We start from the raw sequence: 23,196 nt of genomic DNA, 5'->3' as shown, positions 1-23,196 counted from the left end.
CCACCATGAGGCAGGCTGCCAAGTCTGCCGGGCAGGACATGCATATGAGGGACCCAACACCAGGTTAGTGTGGTAAATTCTAGCCAATACCGAGCCAAATGACACAGACACTGCGGGTCAGTCTATAATCCAACTCTCATCTGAGGCATTCTGAGACAGTTTGAAATCTGCTAGGAGGAGAGCAGCAAAGCAATCTTCCTTGGCAGCGCTCTGTTGCTTTCATCACACAAACCCCTCAGCCCAGCATGAATTACATCCACATCAAGTCTGCCCACTGCTTCCCTGTCCAGAGAGGGAGCGAGGGAGGGAGGAGGGGGGGCTTCGCAGGCTTCACTTTTCTCCTCCTGCATGCTTCTTCCCGACCTTTTCTCCACCGCCGTCAGACATTCCAGTGACATAAATCATCAAATCATCCTTTCTACGCATGCTGTCATTGTTCTCCCTCAAAAGAAAGCCAAGTAAAAAAGGTAAAATCCAATGAGAGGAAAGGCAAGAATCCCTGGACGACGGACCAAGAACTGCTGGGCTTTAATCAGATTCATGTGATTCCAGGCAACAAACAGCTGCCTCTGGAAGCAGATTACAAACACAGTTATTGTCTGGAAAGTGGAAGGGAGGTGGGTCCCCGTCCAACTCCTCACGAGCTTCAAGCCCACCCACCACACTAGGAGCTAATTAGCAGCACTAATTGTCTTAATTTACAAGGATTTGGTCACCAGATATTCCATGTCAACAATCCAAGCTAATGAATGTAAAGACGGAAACGGCTATAGAAAATAAAAAAGACTGAAGACCGGTCTTTCATGAGCCTCTCCAGCCTCCTCTCTGCGAAACGATGATACAAGTTTAGCGTTATTTACCCATTTGGCAAGAGAGCGTTTACCATTTGGCAAGTGTGGCACGTTGGACCATGCCAACGCCAGGAAAAAAAAACCCAACAGGGAAATCAGAATTCCTTCCAAATCATGTTTGTCTGTTGTCTTTCCTGTTGCTAATTCAAACTCAAGACCTTCTACTTATTGAGACCACCTCCTTCATGCTACTTTTAAGGCCAAAAAACAATTAAAAACTTTGTAATTAAAAACCCCAATCTGGCGAAAAATCCAGAGTTAGTCAACCAAAGACAATCTGCTATACATGGAGGGGGACTGGAGCAGACAAGGGATTATGTAAACACTTCACCTTAAGTTCTGTTGCTAATATGTTTCTGTCCCAAAAGAGTCAAATTTTTCAATCATTCTTTTCCACCATGGAATGTTTTTAATCTATCCTGCATCTTCACCTATTCTTAAAAACATTTACGCCACCATAATGTTTTGGTGCTTATTTAGCCACTGTTAAAAACATGCATTTTTCAATTTTCTGATCAAATATACTACATATTGTAAAGTCCTGTTTACTACATAAAAATCAGTGGTGAAAGCTTGAACTGGTGAAAACACAACAAGCTGCATTAAGGTTGTTATTAAGTCATTGTGACACTTGGTGAGACGTCAGCAGATATGCAGCCGGGATTATTGCTGCTGAGAGTGTTTCTGATTCTGACAGTGCGGTTTCATTGCTCCATCCACGACCAGCATCTATAGCTCGGCACACATACACCGTGCTTTGAATTCCTCATCCAAAACCCTGGCTGAGCTTTTAAACCAAAGGAAAAATGATGGACATTTCTTTTTTTTATAGTTGAATAGATTCAGATTAATGTATATTGATTGATAAAGATGTGGTTAACAAACGAAAAAGTTACAAATATCTCGGACCTCACTCACATACCACACATTTTACCCCCAAATTTTTTATATATATATATATATATATATATATATATATATATATATATATATATATATATATATATATATATATATATATATATATATATATATAATGAAAGTGAACCTTGGTGTGTACTGGTCTCAAGTATTTTCTGTGTGTGTGTGTGTGTGTGTGTGTGTGTGTGTGTGTGTTTGTGTGTCTGAACCTTTGTGAGAACCTGTATGAGTTTTAAATCAACAGAGTGAGGACATTTTAGCCGGCCCTCACTTTGTCAAGACTCATTTTGAGGGTTAAAAGTACAAAATAGCTGGGTTATTATAATTGGGTTTTAGTTTGGTCAAGAGTAACAGTTAAGTTTAGGCATTTGTTTTTGATGTTTAGGTCGGTCCTCACAGTGAAGACAAACGTGTGTGTGTGTAGCAGTGTGATGGTATAGTGTCTAGATGTTTTTAGGCAACATTTTCATCAACTATTTTCTGCATTAAAATGTTTTAACTGTGTAACTAGACGCCGTTTTAGGAATTTATAAAATGATAACTTTATTAATAAATAAGAAAAAGAATATTGGAAAAAGGGATGACAAGTGTCACAATCAAGTCTTGTGTTTTATACTTTTTTTGTGGCAAGAGACGCTATTTTAAAAAGTGTCAGTCACCATCAGCACAGTAGTTTTCATGAAATGTTTCAGTTGCCAGACACTCTGCCAGTCTTTCATCAGCAGGATCGCTAATCGCTGGAGAAGGACGAGCCACTTCACACTCAAACATTTGCCAAAGGACACTGTAAGCATGAAGAAAATAAAGGCAAAAAAATGTATCACATTTATGAGCACCGATTCTTTTCCATCATCCTTTGATTCACATTTAAAACCTTGAAAACGCACGGCACCGTGTTGTTTTAATTGACATATAAGGTGTTGGTTTTTCTCCCACTCGGCTGAACCTTTATGCCTTTTATAGAAAAATGTACACAGACTGACCGTCAACACACTTGTCAGAGTGGATCGGTTCCGTGCTATAAATTCCGTGAGAAATCAAGAACTCATTAAAGACGGTGCGGAGGCAAAACACATGTGACATGTGATGCTTCGCTGTTCTGCTGCGCTGCTTTGGTGTTTAATTTCTGGTTCAGCGATCACCATGGATGAAACAGGGATGCTGACCTTTTTGGGAACTATTAATCTGGTAGCCTAGGCCGCTTTTAAGCAAACAAGAGTGGGCCTCCACTCTGTCCATCCAATTTCCCAGTGTGTAAATTGGACTGCCGCTTGCACAATTCTCTATTCATTACTGTGCTGCTGAAAGGAAGCACAGAGGTGGCAGAGCGCTTTTTCTTTTCCTTTTTCTGCACAGCTGCGCGTGCGTGCTGCGCGCGCGTGCCGGCGAGAGGAGACCTGCACCTCATGGGGGAGGGGAAGTGCTGGGAAAAGGGGAGTGAAAGCTGTCGTAATTGAAACGTGGCCTAATCAGCATCATTACCGTTTTTGCCAATTTGCACCACCAAAGAAGCTTATTAGGTAACTGTGTTTAATAAGCCGCTCTTTAGAAAACTAACTGTAATGAGCTCTTTAAAGTTGGGCATGATTACACACTGGTTTTGCCAAGGCAGGCTGCAACATTTCGCCGTGTGCGATGTCATTATTCCGCCGCTCAAGCTGCAGCACAATGCTCCCAGCTGAGGCCGCAGACATGCTGAGAAGTATTTATAATTACTGATCATTACAAGCCGGGGATTTTCATCGCCGGACATAAACATAATTATGGGAGCTTTTATTCAGCCAGCCCGCAGCGCCCGCCGTGACAAGCGCGCAAATATAATGCCGACGGACAGTAATTACATTTATAGATAAAAACAGGAAATGCTGGTGGGAAGGGGAGGGGCCAACGTTGCGCGCTGTAATCACCGCAGCCACCAAATCCTGCCACTTAAAGAGTGAAGAGTATTTAAAGTCAATTGAGAGCGCGGTAACATCAGTGAGCCGGGCGACTTCTCATTTGTACGACGGAAAAACAGGGACGCCAGCACGAGAGGAAGAGGTGACAGATCAAGCCTTTCATTGTCAGACACTCTCTGTCTTCAACATCTATTACCAGCTTATTGGGATACATTGGTGACATGATCCAACACAACAGGAAGTAGAGACACACTGTCAAAGCGGTTCGGTTAGGTTAGAGTGGGTTTAATATTTTGGGTATTTACGTGTGTACCTTTCAGATGTGTGGCTTTGTTTTGTTGATGTGGGTGTACTGAGTGTTCCTTTTTCGCTAAAGCTGTGTGCATCGAGCAGCGGTTTAATGTGAGTCGCTTTACTCTGAGCGACTCACATTAAACCACTGCTCAATGCACACAGCTTTACACATTACACAAATTACACTCAATATTCCAGATGGATACTACACATCCACACAGTAGTTTTGAAGTTGGTGTCAGTGTTTTGAGTGTGAGTGCTTTGTTAGGTGTCCATGAGGGAATTTCATTCACTAATTTTCAAAGAACAATTTGCTTTTAAGACGTCAAATAATAAGTTCATGCCTCACTCAAGAGAGTTTAATAGCTGCTTGCAAGTTGTGTTCCGGAACCGGCTCGGGTTGGTGACATCTCTGTTGAGACCAAATAACATGTTTCGTTTCATGATGTCACTGCAGTTAAGTGGATTCAACTGATATATTAGTTAAACAAACTGAAGACCGAAATGTACAGAATGTTGAGTTTTCAGGACACAGCATTGGACTCTGTACCACTTTTTACAACCAACACCTGCTGACATTGCTAACTCTTCATCAGACTACTTACAAAGGAAAAAAATAAAGAGTGTTATCTTAAAATTAACAAATCAGCACCTTAAGATTTTTTTTGTCATAATTTAAACATAAAGTTTAGATATGACGCATCTGGAACTTAAGACCTAAATCTACTTTTACACTTTATTCAGTGAAATGATCACAAAATAAATTAATAAATAACGTTGAATTGAAGGGAATTAAATGACTGGCAGTGTCTTAAACTCTCTAATACACAATATTAAACAAGACCTCACACTGTTGACTGAAAACTGATCTTAGACATGAGTTCTGCTTTCTCAATTTAAATTGAATTTGTTGTATTTAGATTGCTGTTTTGGATGGGAACTAAATTTACATATTCCAATATAACTTAAACAAAAAGTGAAATTGGGTAAATGATGAGGAACTACATCATTTCACGACGTTGTTTTAAGCATTACAAGAGATGTGCAATAAAATGAGGAAAATGCAGACATGCTAAATATTATGAGACTGTTAAGGAGTATATAACATACACACAGCATCAAAAGTATTCAGTTTTTATATGATCAATTAGATGCACAAAAATGGAAGCAAAGTCGAACTGCCTCAGCCATATACACCCCACATGAGTCAGCCCTGGGTCTGATCTAGTACTTTCACTTGTAGAGATTCATAACTGAAAAACACAATCTGCACAACGCACTAACCTATGTTGATTTTCACTTAACACACAAACTTAAGATGTAAAAAATATGGAAAGCATCTTCCACTTCCTGGGCAGAGGAGACGCTGAACTTGGTCTGCCCGAGGTGATGGTGTAACACTTAGCTTTCCTCACTAGTTTTTGAGCTGTCATTTCTACGTCTTGGCAATGCTCATTAAACCACAACTCTTCAGAGCAAGAGCCCCTCGAGGTCACATCTTCCATTACTCCGCTTAATTTAGCCAAATCCTCTCAAATGCTAAACAAACGGCGCTCCACACACACAAGCAAGACAATTATAGGAGACAAGCTTGGCACTGCTCTGTAGCGCAACATGCTGATAAATACTCAATTGGCCTGTTAGTTAAAAGAACATGGTGGTGGAAGCGAAGCACTTGAGGAAACTTGTAGAGCGTGTGTAGAGCAGAGGCAGCGCTTCCCTGAACTTTGGCCTCTACAGGGATCGCTCACAGACAAAGCCTGTGGCTCTGCTACACCATTTCCCCAACAATCCCGCTCCTTTAGACATCAGAAGAAGCTTGGCGCAGTGAAATCACCTGTTTGTCACATTTAACATGAGCTGACGTTTACTGTAATGATGCAGTTTAATGGCTTCACTTTAAGAGATGGGTTTTTTTTTACAAGCAAACTGGTCAGCAAGTGTACACATTATCCTGTTCACTGGTCCAGTGTCAGCTATCGGCCTTTATTGGAGTGTTAATCTGGTGAAAGGAAGAAGAGGGGCAAGGAAAATGGAATTTATTATTGTACTGCGAAATGAATGAGTCTACGAACAGTGGCCTTCGTGAAGGTGGAAAACAATCAAAAATCGAATTCAGTCGCATCTTTCAAGGTTAATCCGAGCCCAAAGTACCGCGGCAAGGCATCAGCTCGCGCCATACAAGCGCTACACGCCAATAAATGCTTCTTAAACTCCAATTATTCACCTAGTCATGTAAAAGAGTGGCTAATGCTAACCATCAGTCAAGCAATAATAGTCTTGTCAAGCAGACTACAGCTGATAAATTCACCTTCACTTGTCTGGTGAGACACGGGAACAAACAAAATTCGTCTCATTTACTACCAGTTATTATTGCAAAACAAAGATTACACTGGTAAGATAAACAAATGCTCGGTTTTCAGTAATGGCCGACAGTGACGGGAGTAAAGAGACTGTCAGTGTTGGAAGCTTCTCCTGGAAACATGCACAATAGGATTTCAAGGGTTGAACAAAATTACTTGTAACTTATGTAGATGTAGAGATAACCCAGCTTATCCATAAAAACATAGCACTCTGAGGTCATAAAGTTTTGGACATGGCCATAGTACAATGTGTGTACAATGTCCACCCCAAAGTGAGAAGAGAAACCTGCCCCCACCAATTTACCCTTGAGCATCAAGAAGTCAAGATCACTCTCAACTGAAAGAAGTGGTCTTCCACCGAGTCTCTTTCTGCATCAACCAACTGGTTTCATGAGTGTGAGATGAAGAGATTTCGCTCCTGAAAATTAAAAGGTAGTTTAAGTTTCACCGACATGTATTTATTTCAATGACTTTTATCTACAAGTAATATTCATCAATTTTGGAATTGCTAAAAACCAATAAACAGGATTTGAAACAACAATGTTAACTTGACATTGCAGTGATTAAAAGTTGAGACGGAGGAGTAATTGAACTCAGTGAGGAGAAAAACAGGATGCAACTGCTGTTCTATTTCTTTTTTGGGGGGGGATATTTTTGTCCCCTATGAAGGTCACATCTACACTGGAGGTCAGGCAAAAGGTGAAATGAGACAAGTGAAGTAATCTTCGATCAATACCAAATAGAAATCTCCAGTAAAGTTACTGGAGTGAGGTGGTGAAGTCATGAAGGGAAACTTTTACAAGAGAAACTGTCGGACCGTTGGGCGCACCTGGAAACATCCCAGATGCTGCTCCACAAATTCATTCATTGTTTGCAGCCTGTGCCAGACGGCCACTGCTCAATTGGAAACTGTCAATAAACAGCCACTGCTGTTGGTTGAACTAATGTGTCATGAAATAGATTCTCAAAGATCGTCAACTTTTATTTCGAGCTCGAGTGTGAAAGTAAGACAATATAATTTCTTGTACTTGTACTACTTTTCAAGGCTTTTATGTTGACAATTACGATTGGTAAAAGCTCTGTTCAGCCACTATTTGAGATGATTTATTCTGATTAAAATGTCACCTTTGCCCTTAATATTTCCTCTTAGTGACTTAAAACCTTAAACTGAAACATTTAAAATTATATATAAATCATTAATTCAACCAAAAAACAGCACTTAAAACACATTTTCCAAGTGTTTTTTATTATATCAAGCCATAGTCATGTAATTTCATTTCATCTTTAACTAACAGAGTTTTCAGTTTACTATAATTTTTTTTAGTTTATTTATACTTAGAAGAATAATTACTCAAAATGTCAATTCATTTTTTAAATGAGTTCATACTTGCAGTCGACGAAATGCCTTCATTTCTCAACTGTCCCTAAATGGCAGGAATGAAAAAGAATAAAGCTGCCAGTGTTTGTTTGAAGGAAAACATAAAGATGGTGCGTGAGAGTGACAGCCTCCGACAGAGTTCACTGCTTTGATGAAAAACAAGCTTTAAAAAGTGACAGCGCAATGAAATAATTCATCAGCATGCTAAGTAATAATTCTATTTCTGTTTGGTAAACGTAAAAAAAAAAAAAAAAACGGAGTTGGTTTTGAAGCATGTGGACTAAACTCTTCACAGAGTTGCAGCTCCAGATAAGCATGATCTATCCGTGCGCTCATTTGTGTCACACTTGTGCGCCAAAGTGTGCCCCCCTCTCCTTCGCACAGTACGTCAAACTTACTAAAACATCGGCACAACATTTTAATGAGGCCCTCTGTGATGCAGTTGAATTAACGATTGTCCGACATTGTGCTGCAGTTGCAGGTTCGGAGCTTGACCAGTCACAATGCTAATTAATTGGACACAATTCTATTAAGAAACAAATCCTGCTCATCAATAAACACAACCTTGGGTCACCTATGTGTCCGGTGGCTCGCAGGACAAGAGAACAGCATAATGGCATTATTGGTGAACGCTGACAGGGACACACTCGATACACCGCACACTCATCAGCGCCCATAGATTTCAATTCCCAGGACGGCGGACGCGATCGTTGGCTCGTACATTTTCAAATGGACAGCCAGAACGGCGCTTGGAATCTCAGCACACAATGGTCTGTAGCACCAACCACAACTGTACCACAGAGGATATGTCAAGTCCCGTGATGTTGTCAGCCAAAGGACGACAGGTGGCTTCATGTGAAATACGTTGCCTCATAATGATACGGAGTCGTGAGGTGAGAGTCAGGTAGCAGCATCTACAGGAGCGCAGGGACTGAAAACATGTCCCTCTTTAGGGGAGTTTACTTTTCTTATCCCGCTATTAAATCTTTATGTAGGCAAAGATCAGAAAATCTCAAGGCTCAAAGACTTGAGCCTTTAATGGGTGTGTCAGGAAAATAACAGTAGCTGCTGGACTGTGACAAACCATTATCAAAATAGCTGTTTATACTCCCTTTAAGACACTCTTTAATTCATTACATTTGCATCTTTTATTTAAACGATTTCCTCATTTTCAGTGACTTTCCTGAATACTTTCTCTTGAATATAGCATGCCAACTTTAGCTTTAGTTTAACCTTCCCCTCCAGACCCCCTCCACTACTCAATGTGTTTTTTTGTTTTGTTTTTTTAGACGGCACAAAAATGTCATTAAATTTTTTTTAATTCAACCATTACACAGGAAAAAAACATCAACCCAGGAGATGTCAGCAGCATTCAGCTTAAACAATAGTGATTGAAACGTTATTATAGAAGAAGAATGTTGTCAAATAAAAATCTCCCAGTGACTGAGCTGTTGCACCACAAGCACCTCCATCAACACCAAGTTGTTTGCAGGAGGATACCACTGTTAACTTCCATTATAACCAGGGCAGCAGAAACCTTGAAACAAAACTACTTCTCAAGCAGTAAACGGCATCTCCAAGTCATATTTATGGCATATCTTTATTATCGCTTTTCTTGTTCATGCTTTCAACATTTCACTATATGCCTTGAGACGTCACCTTGAAGGTGAAGGTTACTATCAATTAAACATTTTGGAGCTTTAGACGTCTTTGTTGTTTGAATGTAGCTGTTGAGTCTTGAATTTCAAAAGAAGCAACCGTCCACTTCAAGGCTCAGACAGACGACAGCGCTCACCTCATGATTCAACCAAGGGACACTCATGGCTAGTTCAGATCTTCTGGTTCCGCATCCATTTTCATCACACTGATTTTTATAAACAAGACTATTAGTATGGCACCAAAACATTCAGCTTGTTTAATTAATAAACACATTATTTGGACCAAACGTCAGGTTCCAAATTTCAGAATACAAAACACAGGACCCCAAATCCAGTCTACTGACCTTTTTTTGAGTTGATTTTTTTCTCTGATATTGTCAGGCAGCACGTTATTCACGTCACAAAGAGCACTTCTTAATGCCGGAAATATGAGCTGTTTATGGCTTATCTATGCTGTAAAAATGATAAATGTGTCTATTCAGAATGTACAGAAAAAGTGGCTCCTATCATATGTAAAAGAGGGCGACTTGAATATATACAGTCCCATGTCCCATTACTGTCTTCCTGGAATATATCTGCACAATACCAGCACAGATCAATTCTCAGCTCTGGCTCCGCCCCCATTTTGTTTGTCTGGCCCTGTTTCATTGTCATTGACCATGAAAACAGATTTAACTCTACTCATAGACAGAACTATTACAGTCTAACTAGTGAGGACAGTCATTTTTCACTCAACAACCCTACATACGTTTCTATCAGCTTCAATAATAGTATTCAAATCATGCCGTTATTCCACTCCTCAAACATTTATAATGTGCTAATTCAAGCCTTGTGAAATAGTGAAAAAAATTGGTCATGAGTTTAGTGCGTAAAACAAATATAGTTGGAAGCCTTTATGGCGCAGTTGAGTCCAAATCTTTTCCTGCACTGCAGTGTTTGTGCAAGTATTCCACAGACTTCTCATGAAGGGAGAGTCAACAGCCCTCTAGTTCAGATCTGACGGAGGAAAAGAGAAGTGAACGTCTGATATGAATCCAAACTAGTGATGACAGAGAACACAACCATGGTCACTATGCAGATATCAGGATTATTCAAATCAAATCTGCGGTCTCTTGTCAGATGTTGGGTTACATGTCTTTATTATTTTTATTATACGTTTTCTTAAAAAAGAGTAGAAGTTGCCTTTCAAATAATAACATGCAATGAAAACAGAGCTCAGACTATTGATTTATTTCAGAAGTCATTTCATAGTTTGGAAGAGCAAAGTAAGTTGAATCCTGAGGCAAATTGGATGAAACAATTTGAGACTTAGATACAAGTTGAAGAGAAAAGGTGATGACCACTGAGGTTCATGGATAATGATAATGAAAACGATAAGTGACTGGGGAGGACCAACAAGATAAGATGAGGCAGACCTGGGCAAACTGTGGCCCGGGGCCATATGCGGCCCTTTGCCTGTGTTTTGGTGGCCCTCATGAGGTCTGACTAAAACTATACCACTGATAAGTTGTCATTTTCTGTCATTTTTTTTTTGTCCTGTTTCCACTTTAGCCAGTACTGATTCAATGGTAAATACACATTGATGACAAAAATTTTTATTCTTCTTTTTGTTTGTTATTTTAGTATTTTCTTCAAAATATATTTTGAAATATATATATATATATATATATATATATATATATATATATATATATATATATATATATATATATATATATATATATATATATATATATATATAAAATAAAAATAAAAATTATATATATATATATATATATATATATATATATATATATATATATATATATATATATATATATATATATATATATATATATATACACACAAAATAAAATAAAATACAATAAGCATTTTCCATGTTTGGTCCACAGGTTTATGAAATAATTTTTATCATCATAGAGCCATATTTACACTTCTTAATATCCTTGCTGCCATTGAACCTTTTATGGTTCATTTCGTCCACTCTGACATAAGGTGTAGTAGGCTAACTTACTGGAGATGGGTAGCTTGTGATACTGGTAGCTGGAGTTATTAGGAAAAAAAAAATAATTTTTTTTTTAATTGTTTTTTTTTTTGCCCACACGATGTTCCTTATTAACAATCGTATATCGTTCCTTAGAATAAATATTCTAAATAATTTGATTGAAAACCATTTTAAAAGAACAATTGAACCGAAAGTCGCCCGTTTCAATCATTTTTCTGTTATTTCAAAACGTACTGTATATGAATTTTTCCTCTTCACTCAATTTAATGATCGTCTGCTGTGTGTACTTCCAGCTAGCCAGGGTTGTGACACACTGAAGCAAACACCTGCTCCAGTTCCTCTGTTTTGGCCAGTGAGAAAAAACCCTCTGAAACACTTGGAGGACACAAACTCACACAGAAAGAACTGGAGATACTTGAACCAGGACCTTCTTGCCATGAGGCTGCAGCATGAACCACTCCACTTTCTTTTCTTCAGTGTAATATGTTAAGATTTTTAAGAACTAAACAAAAGAGCACTGGGCTACAGCAGGACCTCTGCATGACTCACCGCCACGATTTCTTTTTTTTTTTCCACCATTTACGAGGAAGTTTGTTGAAGATGTATTTGCATGAACTTGCCTCATTCTGAAGGGAGAGCTCAATCGTTTTGGGGTCAAGCGCCCGAAAAGATTCCACATGTGCAGCCTGTGGCCACTGAGGTCTGGAATCTACCTCCCTGCAAGCTGGGTGACGTTGCACGTTCTATTTGCAGACGGAGGGTTGAAGTGAGGCTGCGGGGAGTGTAACACTGACCCTTCCGACCTGTGGCCTAGAAAAGCCGCCCGGAGCTCCGCGCTCTTACATCTCCTCACTTCTCCACCGCAGCCTTTCAAAGACAACCTTTTGTGTATAGCTTGTGTCTTTTCATGCCAAATCATTTGCATCCTTTTTATTCTGATCTTTGTTGTCAATGTATTCCATGATGCTGCTCGCGCTCTGAAGTCTGAAGAGACGCACAGAGAGGAGACGAGAGCTGCTTTGCTTTCAGGCCCGGTGTCTGCAGGCCACATGTCTCCAGTCATCTGTCACTGGATTACATACGTGCTATGACACTTTCTCTCTCTGGGAACCTGTTGTCACCACTTGGCCGCCAGCAGAGGCTGACTGGGTGCTAGATGGGTCTCCCACAGGTACCTCTAGGGAGCCACATTAGGGCTAACTGACAGACTGACAGGAACACACAGCCTCACGCGGACCCAGGACTCACGCCTCCAACACATGCTCCCAAGGCAGGACATGCTTTGCATAAAGCGTCGTCTTTCCTCCAATTTTTTTTCCCTGTATTTCAGCCATAAAATTATTTTTCACCCCTCTAGCCTTTCCAAGCTGCATGGAAGTTTTGAAATGAATAATGGAAACAACAGAGCTGAAGACTCATGGGATCCATTTAAAGATGTGAGAGAGACAATGCGGTGAGGGTTTGAGTTCTGCAGAAATAAACCCGCTATTGTTCTAAACTGTACTTTCTTTCAAAGTCTCTGAATTAATGTGAATTTCTGAAAAGTTGTTGCTGGTCATATAGATGTACAAGGTCAACAATAATTCACCAAACTCAATGAATGACATCTCTGTTGATGCCTGAGCAGACGACATGAACAAGGAGTTGGGATCCATTTGAAAAAAAAATAGCTTCAGTTGTCAGAAATGACAGGAATATTTAATAGATTTCTGGATAAACAGGACGATAAATGACAAGATGATTTTCAGAAATATAAAAATATAATTCAGATGAACGTATAAATGAACACATTTAAACCATGAAATTACACTTCGCAGAATACATACATCTATTATCTTTTTTTTTTACTCCTCTATCAGTTCATCCATTGTATTCTATCTCATTGTATTTCACGTTACATTATTTATCCATGCATTGAACTGTTCATGAGACAATTTTTGAATCAGTCTGCGAGAAGCTACTATCCAAAAAAGGCCCATGAAACATTCATTGTGTTATTCACGCTGATATTTCAAATCAGAATTGGTCTTTGTGTCAATACAGATAATATGGTTTAAAAAGTTATACCGCCACAGAATATCAGCACAGATTTTTTTTCTTGTTGAACACACTTCCTGTTATTCTGTTTTTATTGTGCATCCAACAAAATAATGAAAATATATATATATATATGTTAATAATTAAAACAGCAGTGTTAACATAAACACAACTGCTGACTACATACAGTAGAATTCTAAATCATAAATTCCACAGTAGTAAATTCAATAATAATAATTCAATTTTCAGTTTTTTTCTTTTTTTTTCTTGCATAAGCGTAATAAAATAATAAGTCACTTATATGGTTTATTTATTGTATGCATTGAAATCATATTTTGGACCCATATATGGTATTATTCTGGATGAGTGCAACAACAAAAACATATTAAATGAAATACACGAGAACAGCTTCAAAACTGATAAACATGTTATTCCTGTCAAGTTTGCAGCACAAATCTGTGTCAAGTTGGTTCCACTGTCTGCCAAAAGACACAATATTGCCTCCAAATATGATCTACATGATCGTCTGCTTCATATTCAGGCAACATGACGAATGTCTTGAACCATGTGGAGGAGCACAGAGAAATTATTCAACTGAGATAGTTGGGATTTAGCAACCAAAAACAAACAATAAAAAAATACAGAGCTGGTTCGGCTAAATTACCATTAAAAAAATTTAATAATAGTCTTGTAAGCTTTTTTTCTTGCCAGTTTGAAGAATCAAATTTGGGCTCATCATATTGCATTGTATATAAAAGAGGCATAGAGCGCTAAACCTGGACTAGTTTTACCCTAGAGAAAGCGAGACTACAGTCAGTGACATTGTTTGTGACACATCAAAAGCACTCCAAATTATTTACGAGATTAAAGCGTTCAGTTTTTCTTCTGCTGCTTGTCCCCGCACTGTAAAATGAAAGTGAGCGAGTGTAACAGCTATTTGAGAGCGTGCTCCGTCAATATGACTCCCGGAGGTGATTCCTGTTAATGAACACCAAAGACGTGTCAACGCTCATAAAGCTTTGGAATGATACTGAACTCTTGAGTCCTCCTTTTTTTTTTCCTCGCGCTCTGATTTTTCTCATTTAAATTAATCCAATCCCAGACGGGATCGACAACACACATTTGGATGGGCCACACACTCTATACGGAGTGATTAAGGTGGAATAACAGCTTTATTGCATTAAAATTGTCAGAAAACACGGAGGTGGATCATTACTGGACAGTGCAGAAAGAAACGGACACTTGCCACTATAAGTCCACCTGATGTCGGCGGCGGCGGCAGCTGTGCTCATGTCACGGTGTCGCCGCAGACGCCCGCTGTCTGGCTCCACACTCGCATCATAAAAATACATGGCAGCATGTGCCCCCCCGTCCCCTCCCCCCTCATCTTCGCCCCACTCCAGCCTCCTCCACTTCACACCATAAGGCAGACCTTAACCCATCCACTCCGATTCCTGGCACTGGACTCTCCCCCCGCCAGGACCTGGAGCGGTGCCAATCCAAAGTCAGGTGACAGACTCCACAGAGGATGAATGAATGCAAAAAAAGAAGAAGATAGAAGAAAACAGCCTTCCTCCCCTTTTGGCTGGCGACACGACTGATGGATCCAGTTAAGTCAGATTCATACCGTCATCACCAAGTACTAAAATATGCTGCATTATAAATAGACAAAAAACAATGTTCAGATGAAATATACAATGATCCGATGACATCATGGCTTATCTATCATTGACGACAACAAGACGTCAAATATTTCTATTTTTATGACATGAACGGGGGCGCAATAAATTGTGCACAAAACTAAAACTTGAGTGCTTTTGCTTATGAACACGTCTGCGAATGAACCTAATGAATTTATCACAAAGTGTCCGGTCATATACATTTATCCATTTATACATACATCATACGTTTATACTGCAGATTTATAAAAAGTGAATTCATATGCAGATATTAACAAAAGTAATTTCTTTATGAAATATTGATTGAATTCATCATTAGTACCTGTTTTGTTCATTGTATTCATATTAATGCATTTATTTCATTTTCATTTCATTATTTTTCATTCAACATCAAAATAGTTTGTCATGGAAATTTGTAACAAAATGTCATCTTTTTATCCATGTTTTGTTGTTCCATATTTAATATTATACTTTGTAAAAATATTAAATTCACCATTTCCTTTCCAGTATCATATACTAAAATGCTCAACATTGTTAGGTACTTATCCAGCAGAATTATTTTTTACCTTCATAATGATGCTATTACAAACACAATATAGCAAATAATATCGACCACCAGTGCAAAAGGGGGCGCTGCAGGGGAAGTACATTTGTGGAAGAAGAAGATGTGTAAGTGTTCTCCACCTAAAGCTAAGACAAAGCCAGCATGGTTTAAGAGTATGTGAGTGGCAGTGGTCACCTACGATGAGAAAACAACCTAGATCAGATATTTCGCCAGGAAGGATGGGAATTAACGTTTCCGAATACGTGGCAGGGCTGGTGTGTTGACCACTTGCTAGTGCAGCCAGAAGTCATAATCACGGTCAATAAAAAATATAATTTATTAATTTATTTAAAAAAAATAATAATTCAACATGAGGCTCAGTTCAGGCAGCAGTTCTTGCATCAGATTTGTATTTGCGAAACAATCGAACGCCACACAGACCTGCGCTATGCCTGATTCGTTCCTACAGTATTCCAGGGTTTTCCATAGCACTTTAATGTTAAATTGGCAACAACTGATGTGCGCCTCAACTATGTAGCACCACCCAAACTTACCATCACTGAGCTTTTTACATGTTTGCGAGATGACACCGAGAGACAGAGCGCCACTTACAGGACTGAAAACGGCACTGCATTACTTTCAACTTGCGTAAAAATGTGTGTGTAAAAAACATCATCACTTGCAACAGAAAGAGAGTTCATGATGAGGATTACTAATTTAGCAAACCTTGCATCAATGCATAACAAACTCCACTTTATCAACTGAACTGACAAATATTTGACTTATAAACGATTAGTTACGTTTTTAATGTCCTCTATTATTTCAGATAAGTCAACTAACTTGTTGAAATATAATTACACTATTAAGAATATTAGTATAAATCAGGTGATCAGGTGTTTTTGTGAAGAAGGAGACGCACTATTAATTAAAAAGTGATGTTTTCCCTGAATACATGCCATTATCAGATTTCATTTCTCGCATGTGCAAACATAAAGGAAGCCACTTCAACATCCTCCACGATTCTAGCCCATTTACAATCTTTTGATTGAATAACAAATATTTTTTTTCATTCTTAAATTGCAGCATAGTCAGTGCCAGATGATTCAGACGGCTTTTTTTTATACACAAGTGGAATTTCAATACCACTAAAGAAAATATTGAGTTTTCTCTTATCCACTTCTGAAACACTCTCGCTGCACTCACAATACAAGACTCCCCAACCGCACGCAATAAAGAAGCACCTTGGAAGAAGGACGGCGAGAGAAAAACACCTTCCTGCCAAGGTTACAGCAGGATAAGCAAGCGCACTCCGGCTCACAATGATGCCTCAAAGTGCCAGCGATATTCAAAAGTCATTGGAAATGTACATTTTGGTAATTAGAGTCCTTGAGCGCTATTCATCGTCGGACTACTGCGATACATCATTTTGTTTCACGCATAACTTTTGAGAGCTGGATAAAGAGTATCCATCAGTGACGGCCATTGTTTACCATGGAACATTTATTTGTCAGCCTCTAAATTGCTTGTGCTTCAACAGTTCCGTGTCCATTTTGACAAAGATTTTATGACTGAATCCTAAAAGAACAATCACTGAACAACCAGACATATTCCTCGCTGGAAGAAAAGGGAGGAAATGCCCAATTATTTTGGTAAATAACCAGCAATAATTGAACATGTCATGTTGGCCGTATAATGAGGACATCAGTGATTTAGAGAAAAGCGTCTCCCTGGCAGCCACTGGGGGTATGATAATTACAGAAGCGGATCTCTGAACGCTCATGAATCTCCTACAAGTCCAGATTAAAAGCCTTGGTGCTGAACCTACTTTGGTCCACCTGGGAATTGTCTATTCTAGCCAAACCCCAGCAGGCGAGGAGCTGCCTCGGCTCCTTATGAGAGCAGAGGAATCCAAAGTGACGGAGATGAAACAAAGCTTCTGTTTCAGCGCGTTGGAAATAAAAAGAAGGAGTTTACACACGTCATGCAGGAGTAGTACAGGCCACTGTGTAGATGGGCGACAACACACAATATTCAGGCTGCACTTCCTCTCCAGCCAAGTCAGTTACATTCATTTAAAATTTGGAATTAACCATTTGTAATGTTTACACACAGATCAAGACCTAAGCTTGACCAATTTTTTCATAGAGATCAAGGGAAAAATGTGGCTTGGGGGCCACATGAGGCCCTTTGCCTCTATTTCCCCACACTCTTTGAGGTCAGGGTGACGCAGCTAAACTGCAGGATTGGCAGGAAACTGAGTTTCTGACATTTGGTTCATTTAAAACACTTTGCAGTGAATGGTTTCTATTGTTTATTGGTTTTAAATTAATATGTTGTTTGGTGCTACTTGTTAAAATATATATAGTGATAGTGTTTACATATTTTCACCAATCATAAGTTCAGTTTTTCCTCAACCTTCTGAAAAGTTATATGACATGTTTCAATGTATGATCAACATTTTTGTGAATATGTTGGATGATCACTGATTCATACTGGGCATCTTAAAACAAAAAAATTATCATCATTAAATTGGTCATCTTGCTTTCTACAAATTATAAATGAACAAAGTGAACTTTGTTATTAATAACTGAGGTACTTTAGTTTCAACTGGCACAGATTTTGTAATTATTATTTGTAATATTTAAAGAAAATATTGCACCTATACGTCGAATTAATGAATTGATTTAGCCAAAAAATAATCTCTTAAATGTAATTTTATGGCATTTGTTTTTCAACTTATTTTACAATATTATATTGAAAATCTTGAACTATTATATGCAAAGTCAATTTTTATCATATATAACATATATAAATGTTTCTTTCATAAGGTCAGATTTTAACATGTTTTCCTTCTTTTGTCTTGCCAAGGATAAATATTTCATATTTAGCAAAACATTCATTTATATGATTTGATTTACGTGAATGCTTCAGTTTGAATTAAACTAACATTTTACAAACGTGCCATGTCTGACTCGATCAGCTCCATTTCCAAGCAACTTTCCAACGTTTGACAGCAGAGTCCAGCGTGGTTTGACTTTCCTGCAGTCAATTTAAGATGTCGAAAAACAAACAGCAGTCTACGATATTCATCCTAATCTAAAACATGCTTTCTGTGGCTGCTTTTGAAAGCTGTGTCAAAGTGCACTGACAGGATAAATACCTCACAATGATGAGATAAATAGTGACATGTCAGACTAGTTCTGAAGCCAGAAAAACATTCACAAAGTGGACACGGCTCCTTATCAGGAAATTATCGATCACTCATTCGTTTTCTGAGCCAAATCATTTTTCTACTCACTTGCTGCTGCTATGCTTCACCCCAAAAAAATGGTGCAACAACAACTTAAAATTACTAGTATATAAAGCAATACCTTTTCAGGTTGGTGAACTATCCCAGCTAATCCTGATATTTTTTAGCACTGAAATACACACAAATAATTTTAAACTCTGCTGTTGGATCTACCGTATATATATATATATATATATATATATATATATATATATATATATATATATATATATCAGTGTGTGAGCGAGAGAACCTTCATTCTAATGTTAATATAAGTATTCCACCAAACCATTATGACGACAGAAAGTCTGGATGAAGAGACAAACACAGTTGCTCCAAAGAATCCATGCACTTCAAGATTAAACAACATGCTGAGTCTCACTTTTTACTGACTAGCTTTATCATGTGAAAACATAAAGGAATATTCATTAATACTTTTGATAGTGTACGCAAATTGACAATCAGGCTGTGACAGTAGTAGCACACGAGCGCACCACCAGGACATGGCTCATGCTGCCATCAGCTCAATAATTAATTTCTAACATGTGAGAGCTGAAACTGAGGCAGCTTTTCTTTATCTACGAAAATGATGACCGTTCCATTTCGTCTCCCCAAAAGCTTTCTTTTTTTCTAAGATAAACGCTGTCTAAAATTTTTGTCCTAAATTAATCCACGTGTGTTCTTTTCATTTTAATTTATTCCATATATATATATATATATATATATATATATATATATATATATATATATATATATATATATATATATATATATATATATATATATATATATATATATATAAAAATACAAATTGGTATAAATAGCAGCCATTATGTGAAACAATAACAAAGAGAGCAAGTACTGACATGAAATAAACCAATTTAAAGGATCTAACAGAAGACACAATAGGAGCAGGGAGAAGGCTATGTAGCCAGAGAATGTCCATGCCATATGCTGTCACTCAGAAGAAAGAAAAAAAAAACAAGTCGGAGCAGACAGTCGCTGTGTCTAAATGAGATGGTGGGAGGAAGGGGTGGTGTTGGTGCTGGGGGGGGGTGTTTCAGGGAGGATGTCAAGGATTCACGGTCCTTCATCTTCGCAGTAGAGCAAACACATCCCTCAGTATAGCAACAGACCGCTGCCTCCACTTTCTAATGCAGTCCAACTTAGATCACTGCGAGAATTGTAGCGTAGAGAAAAACACACAAAGATAACACAGGGAGCTGCCACGAGGGAAACAACAGAGATATCAGACAAAAAAGACAGGGAGACGAGAAGTCAGCAGGGAGACATGGAATAGTCAAAAAAAAAAAGGAAAAGAAAATGGGTTTCTGTCCATCCGCACTGGGACCGGCGTTCTTGGGAAAATACCAAGAGGCATCGTTTGACATATTTGCTAACAATACAGCCGGTGGGGTTCTCTGTCCGTACTGACGAATGGATCAATCTCTGCAGATAATCGCTTTACCAATTTACAAGGTCCCTGCAGACATCCCAGGAGGTGCTGCACAGATTATCTGTTTAATTGTAACCATGAGTGCAAATACATTTCGGGTCAATCTTGACATCATCATCTTGACATCGATTCGTATTCACGCATTGACAAACAAATGGAGCAATGCAGTGAATGATACCCTCCACCCTTAGGGCTGCAGAGGTGCCAGTCCCCCGCCCTTGAGCAAGGTAATGGAGCCGCTTACACGGCGCTTACACCTCAACCCCGACAACATGTGGGTTCATTTGTGTGCCACTAAGAACAAAGCGGAGGGAAAATAATAAAGGTAATCTTCATACACTTACTCCATCTGCCTCTCACACACACACACATCCACACCCACACACAACACCCCTCCCCACACACACGGGCACACAGTGTGCACTTTTTGAGGAGTAAAAAATATACATTTACAATATTCTGATCGTCAGAAAACATTCATTTAAAAAATATATATGTAGAACTAAAGTACATAAAGTAGGTGTAAGGTGTTAAAGACAAAAATAATTTGAAAGCAAACATATTTAATTCCATGGCATGTAAGATTTGTGTAGACACAAACTTATCATAACAATAATAAATAATAATAACTACAAAAATAATGACAACAAAATTAAACAAATTTTAATTTTGAGTTGAAAACTGGAATTGATTTAGTTTCAAATTATGTATCTTATAAATCTGGTCATTATTTAAACAACACTCTGGAAGCATTAGTAACAAGTCGTGAATGACAGTAAGTGTCAAAAGTTCTTTAGATTGAACGAAGGTACACAGCTTCTCTCACACCTTCCACGTGCAGAAGCTCACCTTGTTATCGTTGAACTCCGGCGTTATAACGTGTGAACGAGGGTGAAATTCAGTTAAGTGAGTGTTGAAAACAAGACGGCTGAAGACGGTGAAGAGGAGGAGGAGGGTGTGGGGTGGGGGGGGTTCAACATCTGTCGTCAAATTCCGCTCCGAGATTCATGTCAAGCGACAAGTCTGATTGCTATCATAAGTGTTATCCTACCAGAGGTAAACAGAGCTGTCACTTCTTGCCATGCAGAGCGCCGGCGCCTGGGGTTAAGTGAGGACCTGAAACTAGTGTCTCAACTCCCGCCTCAAAAGAGTCACAAAATACAATATCTCATTTTGCCATACATAAAAAAAAGAAGAAAAAAACGATCACAACTAAACACTCAAACTGTATTTGTGTATGGATGAGCTGTTATTTTATTTGAAGTGGCATAAAAACACTCTTCAGCTCGCCACTGGTGATGTTAATTTCCTCTCAGAACAAGAAATACATGCAAATGAAACATGGGAATCCAATTAAATAAATTGTGCCGCTAAAGGTTCAGAGAGAGAAACACAATACTTCACCGACAATTCACAAAAGACACACAAAAAACATTTATGGGTGCAAACTGATCCCTGGAAATAAAATGTCGTGGCAAGGTTTAGCTAATATTCACTTGCAGAAAACAGCACACTAAATTGTTATTTTAAATTTAAAAACTAACTACTAATAAATATTTAAAAAAAATTCCATGTGATGCAAATGAAAAATAATTCACATGGAAGACTGGATTTTCTTTTGAAAGTGAGCATGCATCAACATCTTTTATAGTAATACCCACTCTGTTAGGTCTACCATTTGCATAATAATGCGTGATTCTTATTGAATATCACATGAAAAATCGCAGCATAACAACTGTGACTCAACACGATGAAAACAAGATAAGCACATGACAAGAATAACAATAAATAGAAGGTGAACATACCATAGATACTGGTGCTAGTGATCATGTCTTCGAGCCTAAAAACAAGAAGAGAGGGGGGAAAAAGAAGAGTGGGAATTTTCACGAGGAGGAATTCCAAAGGTTGCTTCTCATTACTTTTCCTCTGCTATCGGATTTCACAACTTTGGAAGGAAGAAAAAAAAATGCTCCTTGTTCTTTCTTCAGTTATTCATTCAGGCTGGTTTTGCATGCGGTTAAACGAGGGGGGGGCATGCAAGAGGAAAACAGAGGAGCGAGCTGCAGGGAGCGTGTCACTTCCACGAAGCACGTATGAGACTATGGATGACATAAAACACATATTCTTCATGCCGCCCATTAGAGGAAGGGGCTAACGCAGCGTGAAGCCCCCTCCCTCCCGTCACTTTGGGGAAACAGCAACGAGCGATGACAACTCATCTATTCACCTCCCGCCTGCGGTGATGAAGTTGAATACATGCGCCAACTCAGAAGGGGAAGTTACCGCGCGCTCCCCACCGAACAGCCCGTGTGGCGTGTTCGCGGAGCGGAAGAGGGTGACAGTCGGTTTGGAATGGAGAGCACGGATGGAGCGGCTTACCTGTGGAGGTGACAGGGCAGCCACGCCGTTTATCCAGCCATCGATCCGCCGAATGTTCGCGGAAGGAAAGAAGTCGCCGCGGGAGGGGAGGGTTAAACGTCGCGTCCACGCGGGCTCTGAAAGCATTCCAAGTAGTAGAGAGGAGCACTGACCACAGCCTCTGCCATGTTGGAATTCCAGAGCCCGGACAGCTGCTCCGCTGAGTGGAGGCAGCACGCGGCGCGGCGCGCAGGCGCACTGAGGGCCGAGCCACATTCGAAGAGTTAATGGAGAATGAATCCAAATGTAATTCATGAGTCATGGCAGTTTATGCGGTGTTAATTACAAAGCGCTGTCATTAAATGACGTATTTTTGAGGACGCCTCGTTTCATTGGGTCACTCCATCCAACCGAGATTTCACTTGGTAAACACATATTTACAAGATATCATTGTAAATATGAGAA

The 23,196-nt window shown here is 39.0% G+C and overlaps 1 protein-coding gene across 2 annotated transcripts in view; it reads right to left on the bottom strand.

Moving 5' to 3' along the window:
* Positions 1 to 22,960, bottom strand: part of fign (fidgetin) — a 31,757-nt gene extending 8,797 nt beyond the window's left edge. Inside the window, exons 1-2 of one of the 2 annotated variants that reach the window (XM_053877771.1) lie at positions 22,753 to 22,897; positions 22,179 to 22,213 (exon numbers count right to left, since the gene is read on the bottom strand). In XM_053877771.1, coding sequence (XP_053733746.1) covers positions 22,179 to 22,203 — 25 coding nt within the window. In that variant the 5' untranslated portion in view covers positions 22,204 to 22,213; positions 22,753 to 22,897. Of the gene's footprint in view, positions 1 to 22,178; positions 22,214 to 22,752 lie in introns of both variants that reach the window. The other variant, XM_053877772.1, reaches the window with a different exon arrangement.
* Between the last annotated feature and the right edge of the window lie 236 nt (positions 22,961 to 23,196).

Source organism: Synchiropus splendidus, chromosome 10 (genome assembly GCF_027744825.2).
Source record: "Synchiropus splendidus isolate RoL2022-P1 chromosome 10, RoL_Sspl_1.0, whole genome shotgun sequence".
NCBI lineage: Eukaryota > Metazoa > Chordata > Actinopteri > Syngnathiformes > Callionymidae > Synchiropus > Synchiropus splendidus.
The sequence above is the reverse complement of the archived record's forward strand: the minus strand, read 5'-3'. Positions and strand labels throughout refer to the sequence as shown.